This window comes from Thermobia domestica, chromosome 13, assembly GCF_964235325.1.
Source record: "Thermobia domestica chromosome 13, izTheDome1.hap1.1, whole genome shotgun sequence".
Lineage (NCBI taxonomy): Eukaryota > Metazoa > Arthropoda > Insecta > Zygentoma > Lepismatidae > Thermobia > Thermobia domestica.
Window position 1 is genome coordinate 76,267,090 of NC_137466.1, and position 10,808 is coordinate 76,277,897.

The 10,808-nt window shown below is 31.6% G+C and overlaps 1 protein-coding gene across 2 annotated transcripts in view; it reads left to right on the forward strand.

Annotated features, from left to right (window-relative positions):
• LOC145668256 (colorectal mutant cancer protein) overlaps nt 1–9,849 on the forward strand; it is a 500,739-nt gene extending 490,890 nt beyond the window's left edge. For both annotated transcript variants that reach the window (XM_081735948.1, XM_081735949.1), the window contains exons 13-14: nt 5,723–5,825; nt 6,306–9,849. In XM_081735948.1, the coding sequence (XP_081592074.1) occupies nt 5,723–5,825; nt 6,306–6,410 (208 nt within the window). In that variant the 3' untranslated portion in view covers nt 6,411–9,849. The remainder of the gene's footprint in view (nt 1–5,722; nt 5,826–6,305) is intronic.
• Nucleotides 9,850–10,808: the final 959 nt, after the last annotated feature.

Here is a 10,808-nt window from a genome sequence, read left to right on the forward strand (position 1 = left end):
AAAAATTAGTAGTTAAAATTCACAATGGATTTTCATCAGTAAGGCTGTTCACAACATTCAGAAAGCACTATAACCATTTTCTTCGTCTTTGGTTGTGTCTTCTTCATTCTTTCTACACCTTCTGTAAGCTTCGGGATTTCCAACTCAGATTTTGTTCTACCTTTTCTGCCCATATCTCGCAGTAGTTTGTAGGTGTACTCACTGCTTGAAATTCCCATCTTTCCAAGAAAACCAGTTCTTGCTTCACGGCTTCTATTAAGACACAGAACAGCATCATGCACTGCAATTTGTATGATTTTAGAATCCGCAAATGGAACATTCCAGGTGAAATCAACAAAACTCGGAACCTGACCGTCTAAGATGTTCAACAAATTTTAGTATTTCGTAGGAATTGTCGAGATAAAAAATTATGCAAAGCTGTAGCTTCCTGTGTGACGAAGTTTCTGAATTATGGGGGCTCACACAAGAGTAATAAGGAAAGCAAAGAACTGTGAACGCAAAAAGTAAACAACAGTAAGCAAAATGTGTGTATTCTTTTCGGAACAACGCAAAAAATATATTTACTTCATCATTATAGAAGAGTGGATGGTCAAACAACCTGGATCAAACGTGAAAACTGAAAACAGACATATTTAAGCCTGAAAATACAGCGGAAGTACACAATAATTTGCATTTTTCGAAGGGGACCTGATGTCTTACGAACATGAAACTTCAAAGACCGTAGATTATGAAAATGATACTTTCAAAAATCGAAAACTTTGACCCCAAACACGGACATATTCCTTAAGTAATGAGTTATTATAATCACAGACAAATAAAACTATAATTCAGCAGAAATGCATGGTATCTCACATCGTTTCAGTTGTATAATAAACTAAATTAGAATAGCACTTCATCAGGCATTTAATATTGGCAATTATATGTAACTAAAGAATGAAACGATAGGAACAAGCACAGTATTATTTGTGGCAGATAATATATTAACATCATCTTATTAGTAACTCATTTTACATTTGCAAGACATAACTTCTTTAACGTCTTATGGAATTTCACTGAAATACTATTGTGTAGATAATAACGCAGTGCTATTAAATTATCATTAGGATTATATTTCATATTAACCGTTTTTTCTAATTATCTTTTCATTAGATAATTATTCTAATTCGTTTCATTAGATAATTATCTTTAAACAAAACAAAAGCTTAAGTAATTCTCTGTATCTATATCATAATTTTTATTTTTATTCAGAAGTTGTAGTAGTATACACTACGGTTTCATCTGTAAAAACTTGTAAATAATGCATTTCAGTAAGTCATAAAAATGTTGTAGCATTTTAAAAAAATAAATTTATATTTAATGGCGTATTTTTCTTTATTTCAAGCACTTAATCTTCAATCATTAATCATGCTCCATGAGATAAACGTCATTACATTCTCAAAGTTGATGAATTCTTATTAACAACACACTTGTAGATGAATACTGCAAAAATACGCCAGTCAGTTGAAACCCAGTAAAGAATAAGCTGTAACGTTAATTTAAAAAAAAAAAAAAAAAAAGAATCGATTAATAAAATTATGGAAGTCGAATTCTTTTTAAAACGACAGATGGTAGCTCTAGTTAGTTTGTAGTGTCATATAATTTAACATTATAAATAAATTAAATGACGTATATTCGCTATGTTATTTGTTTTATAATATCTCATTATGTTTTGTAAGGTCCCCATTTCTGTTTTAAATGTTAGTGTTATAGCAAAATGTCTCCAAAACTACCACTAAGAACACTAGAATATGTGACGCACTAATTAACACTGCTATCTATGAATAGTCAATAAGCCTTCCATACCGAGGCCTATCCGGTTGCAATGATGTGAACATACCTTGGAAAATATAGCTGAAATTCAGCTTAAATGTAGAAGAGACTATATATATATTCTATATTTCGAAAGCAAATTGTCCTAAAATGGATGAAATATAGGGAGAAAAAAGGCACGAAACATTAATGTCAACGGAAAACAAATAAGTCATCCACTTATCTCAAAAACCAAGAGAGACGTGACTGAAATTCGGCTTAAATATAGAAGAGACTATATAGCTTTTATATTTTAAAAGCAAATTACCCTAAAATGAATGGAACATAGAAAAAAATATATATTAACATTAATGTCACTGGAAAATCAATGAAAAACAAATAATTCCTCCACTTATCTCAAAACTTAAAGATAGGAGATGGTTAAAAACTGGAGATGGAGACAAATATAAAACAGACTATCTAGATTGTACATTCAAAAAAGAAATTGCCCTCAAATGGATGGAAAAAGTCACGAAACATGAACGTTAAAGTCAATAGAAAATCAGTGAAAAAAATGAAGTCGCCTACATATCTCAATGGCTAATTGAAAGCTTATTGCGAAGATACAATGAAGAGCTTAAAAACGGTGTATAGAACGTAAGGTAAATAGGATAGAACATTGTCAAAAGTCAAGTTATTTGAGTAAAATCAATAATAATTATAAAGTAGATGCATCTTCTTCGAATTTCCAAGGGCGCCCCGTGCGGAGGTTACATGCTTGAAATATGTCACATCTCGATTTGGAATCTCCAGACTCGATTTAGCACGCAACATGACTTTTGATCTGATCACATGACACGGTCTGTGCATATGGCAAACCGGATAGACCCTTTTACAGAGATTTTCCTTAATTACACCACGCGAATGGAATGCTTTGAACAGGAACTAACAATTCATTTTTACTGTCGTTGAGATTCCTAATGTTCATTTAAAGAGAGGCTGAATATTGAATAATTAATTCTGAACGTATCGCATGGACACGGAACGCACGTTGAACACAAATCAACTTATGAATGCACTTCACTGCCACTTTCCTTGTGTTTGAAGAATGCTTTGTGGAGCAAGCATCAGCAGAGTTTTCTCTTGATAGTAAGCATACTTCCACTGACGAGTAGCCACGGCGTTTGCATGCTATATAGCTATACACACAAGGTGGACATCTTTACTAAGTACTTGTATCTTTTGTAGTATATTAGCCTATTTCTACAATTTCATTAGCGTATAATGAAAAACAAGTCCAAAGATGAGACATGCACCAATCAATAGATATTACTCAGCTGAAGAAAATGATATGCGTGAGTGTAAAGCTTATGCGTAGTTTTCGAGAAAATGGAGAAATTTGTGAACCTAAAAAATTCATCCAATACGAGAACCAGTCATTTAGGGGTTGTGTATATATTACTTAACGCGCCAAAGGAGGTAAGGGGGTTCGACCGTGCGTTACGAAGTGTGACAAGATGGAGGAATGGGTTTACGTCTTCTTTACGTAACGCACATTTCTTTGCTGTAATTTTTATTCGTATTGTCAGGTTTATATGCAATCTTTTTTCTTTTTTTCTTTTTTATAAATAAATAAATATTTCTATTGTTTTGGGAAATTGCGAATATATAGCTTATATAAATTGAATCATGCAGAAGGGATTCGAAAACGCTTAGACACAAGCATGACTGGTGACGAACCCTGCGTGTATTACAATACAGTAAAACTCCCGTTTTGTGGCTATCATAGCATTGCAGTTACGGCGCACGCTTTTCTGGAGTTAGCTGTTAGTGATCATAATCACCACTTGAAAATGTCCTCGCGTTCCCACTCGTATCGCTATTTCTGAGGATATTATTTAAAACATTTAATTTGAATCATTACCCACTCTATTCTTCTAAGGGGTTTCGCATGTGAAACTCTTTTTCGTGAATTAATATTTACCGCGACGGAACGATCCACAATTTGCAGAGCAAAATAATATATATATTTTTTCTTAATATTTCTGGAGAATTCGAGTTTACTCGCATTCTGGGCACTAGTTTAGGACAAGAATAATTTAAAAAGGGGTAAATTGAAGTCCAAAGAAGACACTCGAAAGCCTGTTCACAAAGGATATGTCCCTGTTCCTTCACATGTGCAGCCACTTCCAAGCTGTGATCGACGAGGAAGAGAACGTCTTTGCATCGTCGACACGGAGAAACTTCAAATACACGAAGCATCCTGGATGCTGAAAAAAGAGGTCGCTATCAGTTCTCTAGATTCTGTTTCACCTCCATCTTCCGGCAGTATTTCCTTCTTGCCAATCATGGGTGACTTAAAAGGATGAGTGCAATCTCCTTGGGAAAACGACAGTATGCAGTTTCGAAGAATTAAACAACTTATGGGGTTAAAATGTTATTACAGTACTACCGTGTTCTAATAATTTGATTCGTTGGCGAAAAACACTACAAATATATTCAGAATATAAGCATTTTGCAATAAAAAGTGTTATCATTAAAAATAGTTTTTTTATTGTAATAACCCCCCAAAATCAGCAAAACTGATGAAAAAACAAAAATCAAAAAATGTTACGTAACAAAGGGGGAAGAGGTTCGCTCTTGCTTTATGAAGTATGACAAAGGGGAGGGGGTAAAATTGGTCAAAAATAGCGTTACGTAATATATGTACGGCTCCTTATTGGGGTGAAACTGATACGGAAGTATAGTTTCATTAACCTCTTCATTATTATGACACTACCAACACGACAGTACATGTTATGGTTAATAGCCAAAAATTGTTAGCTCTTACATCTTAATTTCCGTTTAATAACTAAAACATTGTTCAAAGATAAGATATTACGCATTGTTCAAAGACCTGGATATATCAATCAATAGAAGAGAACGGGCTGGAGAAAATAACATACTTCCAGGTAAATTGTCTTACGTAGTTCCATGAGAGATTCGAAGAAGAAGAAAACTTCTGTGACAATAAAGTTATGTCGTTCGTTGCCAATAATAATTAATGCTGGAAGAAATTAGTTATTTATCTACTTTATTAACAAATTACTTTATCCATTATTTTTGTCTTTTCCTAACGGTGACACACACATTCCTTTACGCACGCACTACTTGTAAATGCTTGCATTACAGTGTACATTCCCTTTCCCTTACTTCTGAAGCTTGCCAATAAACATCTGCGTAAGAACTTTTGTCTACATATGCTAGTGCTTGGACAAACACAATGATTTAATGTTATACGTGGCCGAAGTTTCGTAAATTTATTTGAGTGTATTTTTTCTCGAAGTGTATAATTTTATAAATAATAACATGGTGCTAATTACTTAGTGTCAGAATTTAGGCTTGGTAAACTGTAGTGATAATAATATTTAGTTACATTTAATAGGATATTCTAAAATGTGAATTTAGTTCTTCATTTTCCGCTTAGAAGGATCAGGATCGATTCTTTTTAGTTTTCCTATACTTCCAGACTAAGAAAAGGCAGTCAGTTCACGACAATGAAGTTTAAAACAATGTCAGTTTGCATTGTATTTATCCAGCCACTGAATTGTCGACCACAATTGAAAACGTTTCCATGGACTTTCCATATGCATATTTTCCTAGATTCGATATTAATTCTTCGTAAATTTATTAAGTTAATTTTATATTGTATTGGGAAATATTTATACCTCTGGTGGGTACTAAAATGCATTGTAATGTTTCCTGCTTTTTAATGTTAATATTCCGTAAACGTTCAAGAATTTTCATGCAATGGGTTAATAGATTTTATTGGAAATCGGGTAATGTATAGGAGTACAGCAAAATGACTTACGTTACTAGCTATTATTTAAATTAAATTAAATATCGTATATAGCTTCCTCTCTAAATTACTTATTTTCTTATCATTTACCATCAGTGCCTTGGTACAAACATTGGAAAAATCCAAGAAGAAATATCAATCGAGACTGAAAAAATTAGAACAACAGATGCTAACAATGGTGGAGAGACACTCATCACAGGTACGAGTTTTAATATTAAGGAATGGTTAAACATATGTATATTGATGCATAGATCGATTAGTTTGGTTCAGTGTTAATCGGATTTGATATCAGTTGAGGATTTCTTACTTTATTAAAATTAGTTTTTAAAATCTAAAGAGGACGTAAGAAAGAATATTTCACTATAAAAGTGTTTTATTTGTGCAAATATGATATGCATAATGAGAGTGTAATCTAATGCTTCTTACGTTAAAAATACACATCCGCTAAATATATTCAATCAAAATATCTTGAATAATGGACTTCTGAATTACTTTTCTCATGTAAGTAATGATTATTATATCGTATATTAAAACCTTCATATTACTTCAGGAAAAGACTAAAGCTAGATTTGTTATTTATTTATTTAACAGAAATCGAGGGTAAAACACATTATAGTGACTATCCACTATTTATATTTTACATTAATGTGAATTTATATATTTGTTCAATAATTCATAGGTTCGCACTCTCAAACAAAGGATAACCGTTCTAGAAGAGGAAATAGCGATGAGCAAAAGTAATCAACCAGGACACAGCTCCGGTGCCAGTGAGACTTCATTGTGACAAGAGGTGATTCATTCTGCCATCCCAACAACTGCTGGAACAACTTACCCTAGTCTTTATCGCGATAATTTAGAATTAGACGGTGATGAACAAGAGCTCACAATAGGACTCTCTATTTAAATAGTAATAAAATAAATCCCTAAATTCTTAACTACAAAGACACAAGTTATACATATATATATACATATATTCGTGGCCAGCTGTTTCATGTACCTGCAGATTATTTAATAAGAGGAAAAAAACGTAGTCTTCCCCAGCTCTTCCTTATTTAGTAATTTATTTGTCTCGTAAAGTATGTTTTTTCTATTACAATCTGCTGAATGAGTAGATAGTGTTTAAATTCCTAGGTATACTGTACCAGAACTGTTTTAAGATAGTTTCATTTTCTGGTTACATATAGGTCACAATAACAGTGCTCAGAAGTCAAAAGCTGTCCTGTACCTGAATATTCTTATTTTCCATTGTGTCTGCAGAAAGCTAATTATAATATAGCTGTTGCACTTAACTTGCGTAAATATCGTAGAGAAGCTAAGAGCACATTACACAACATTCAAATTGTTGAGTTTATGTCATAAATACTAAAATATAACTGTCTTTCATTACAGAATCAGTTAAAAAGGAAAAGATAAGTTTTAAAAGGTTGATTTAAAATGCTGTTTGTTTGAATCATAGTATAAAATGTTTAATTTTCGTACCGGGAAATCATGCAACTATTATATGTTTTACTTCCTATGCTTTTTCTCGTATAATTGTAGACAAAATATGTTCCTGTTTTCTGGAATTGGGGTAGGATGGGTAATACAGTGACGAGGTAGGGAGGTACTTTTTGGGTTGGTTTATTGTCCAATGAGAGTGAAAAATGTACCATATTTTATTAAGCACGGAAAACATACGTTAAAAAAGGCTCTTATTGTGTAATGAAAATAAAATTTTATTTGCTAGTCTTTAATTAATTTCATAAATTAATATATTTTAATAATTTAAATAATGTAAAAATATTTGTTCTTGTTTTGAAATATTTATTAAATATATGCCAGCGATTAATGTTTCCCATCTTTCATTTTCGGTTAATGTTTAAAGAAAAGAAGTTTAGAAATACTTTTAAAAAAGTATGGTGGGTGAAAAATTACGAGTTGCCTGTTGTCTTAAGTAAGTCCAAGGACCAGTGATTCTGTGTTAATCGCGTAGTCAGTTGGGTGTAATCTACAAACTTTTCGTTAAAACAATGTCGTATCCTGTATAACTCGTAAGAATAAAAAATTCTTAAGCGATTTAGAATGAGATAAAACTGTATTCAGGGTTAAGGTATATTTTTCTTCGTTAACACACGAGATTCATGCAGCTGATCGCATTGATAGAGATGAAAGCACATTTCTTTCAAAATAAGTGTACCAATTTATTTGATTGGATATAGTTTTATTTATATATAAAGGGACTAAGTATTAATATAAATATAAATCTTCATACCTGTTTCGTACATAACAGAGGTAGAATAATTATTCCGATGAAGTCTTATTTCGTAGGAATGATCTATTAAGTATAACAACTTTCAAATAAATGAAAGACATAAATTTTCATCTTAAATGCAGCTTGTACTATTTTCCTTGGATAGAAGTAATACTGTACTGATATCGAAGGATCCTAATTATCTTACCCATAAGAAGAACATCGAAAATAGGCCTTATACTGTAGTTTGCATAACGATAAGACGGATTTTGAACGAGCTTCAAAAAAGAATTACACAGACAAAGAGTTCGCATTTATTGAACATCACAATAGTGACGTGACTGTCTATATGAATTAAAAGTATATACATTATTCTATTACAACCCGCACATATATTTTTCATGCTGAACTATTAAATTATTGTGATGAAATTTCTTTTTTCGTGGAAATCACACGAATAAGGAAACAATTCTCACTTAAATATGGTTGGGACCATTGTATTTATCATTGATTCTTTTGTCTTTCAAAACTAATAAGATAAACGAAAATAATCTTTTTAGATCTGTTCCGCAACGAGGTAATATTGATTTTGTCAGACAGGATGGAAACGAAGTGAAATATGTTTTATTATTTTATTTTAAAGTATTGTTGTTCTCACGTTTTGTTGAATTTCTTACTAAAAGTAATTAATCGTAAGCTATAATATGTGTTTATTAATTAGACGTAATGTTAATTAAATCGATGGTGGTTATTTTTGTTATCTTCGTGTTGTACTACAAGGTGTCCAATATACAATGCAACCCGGAGTTTGGGATAGTAGAACTTTTGAACCTGAAGTGATACACGAATAATGGTTATACCAAAATGAAGCCTTGTTCCTGCATACATTTTTAAACTAGGAAGCAACGATTGAAGTACACTAGGAACCACACAGTGTTGCCAGATGTAACCGAAGTTTTTTTTTTTTTTTTTCAAATTATGTAAATTGACTCATAACTCATACGTATGGATGTTCTGTCGTTAATTTTTAGTTTGTTTAGTTGGAGTAGCTTGGAAACTATGGAGCAGAAAAAAGAATTTTTCATTTTCACCGATAACTAATCGGATGAGGCCTCTGTAAGGGGGAACTAGAGAAATCGTAGTTTTCATAAATTAACACTCTGAATTGGCAACTTTGCTGATGTATCAGTGCATCAAAAGGTGTGTTAAGGATCTGTCTACATTATGCAGTTCCTGAAAACAATGAACAACAAACTTTGAAATTATTATGATAAAACGTTTACTTATATCGTTATCAGTGTTTTTTCCATTCCATAGTTTCCAAGCTACTCCAACTAAGCAAACTGAAAATTAATGACAGAACATTCATACGTATGAGTTATGAGTCAATTTTCATGTTTTGCACAAAAAAAAAGCTGGTTACATCTGGCAACACTGTGTGGTTCCTAGTGTACTTCAATCATTGCTTCCTAGTTAAAAAATGTATGCATGAACAAGGTTTCATTTTGATATAACCATTATTTGTGTATCGCTTCAGGTTCAAAAGTTCTACTATTCCAAACTCCGGGTTGCATTGTATATTGGACACCCTGTATTTTTTCAATGTTTTCGTGAAAACGCAGCTTGTCTTATTTTAGAAAATTATTTAAAATTCCAGTATGTCGAGAAGCTCTACTTATATTGTAAACATATTGACTTCTAAAAGTATTTCTGATAGAGCTTCATTTCATATTGCGTAACATCAAACAATATTAATAATAGTATCAATATCGAAGTGTAGCATAATTCAAAATAATTTTTATTTAATGCAACTCACTCTAGCCTGTTTTACAATTAATTTGAAATTGTAACATCAGAAAATATTGAAGAAAATTATTGTTATCAGATTTTTCTTTTTGTGTCATAGTGTTCAAAATTAATTATAACCACAGCTCCCGTAATCTTCAATTTTGAATGAAACATTTTAATTATACAGTATCACGAGCATTTTTTTTTTTTTTTTTAAAGTATGTATTTCTCAAGAGAAAACAATCTTATTTACGTATTATCCCTTTCTTATAGATTACTATTGAATTAACCAATTTAAAGTGTGTATTATCCATCAGTAGTTTATCATTAGTAAAAGCAGCATGTTTTAAAATATTACTGTATTCTATTCTAAAAGAAGATACAGAATGAAATTTCACTTCGGATTATATATAATTAGCGAAGTTATAGGAAAAAATAAGCATAATTTTACACACTACTAGATCTGAAATGTATTCTCTGAGAGTTTAGTGGATAATTTTAGGTGTAAAGGTAATTGCGTAGTTAATCCGATAATTAACATTGTCTTATAATCATTTAGAGTCTGGATTATAACAGCTGAGTGAAATTTCATTAATAAGTAGTCTGATGCAGATAGTACAATGTATTTAAAATATAAACAAAATTATCATTATATTTTCCCCATATTACAATATGCACTTCTTTGTTGCAGTTCAAAATAAAGTATGTGCCAAGCACTTCATTTAACTACAAGATTAATAACAAAGATGTAATCTAAGATAAGTAAGCCCATGTATGGTAATTTACAAACAAAATACACTGCCATATTGTAATATACTACCATTACACACCTCTTTGCAGTTGTGTAAGTTGGGAAGTGCGTACTACATGCAACCAGTTAGAAAGGAAAAGTTACATACACTTCTAGAACTATAGAAAGGAATTTTAATTTCTTAATTTGCTGAACACATGTATCAGAAATATTACTAATACTTTGTAATGCTAGACGAAAACACGATGGAAAATAAAATTTTGTCAAAACATGCTACTAAGAAAATAAATGAATTTCTGTAAAGTTGAGTTACTTCTTATTGTACTTAGTTTCGTTCCGTATCAGGGCCTGCAAGTATCATCAACTAACAAATTAAGAATTGAATTAATATAAATATTGGTAATACAGCCCAC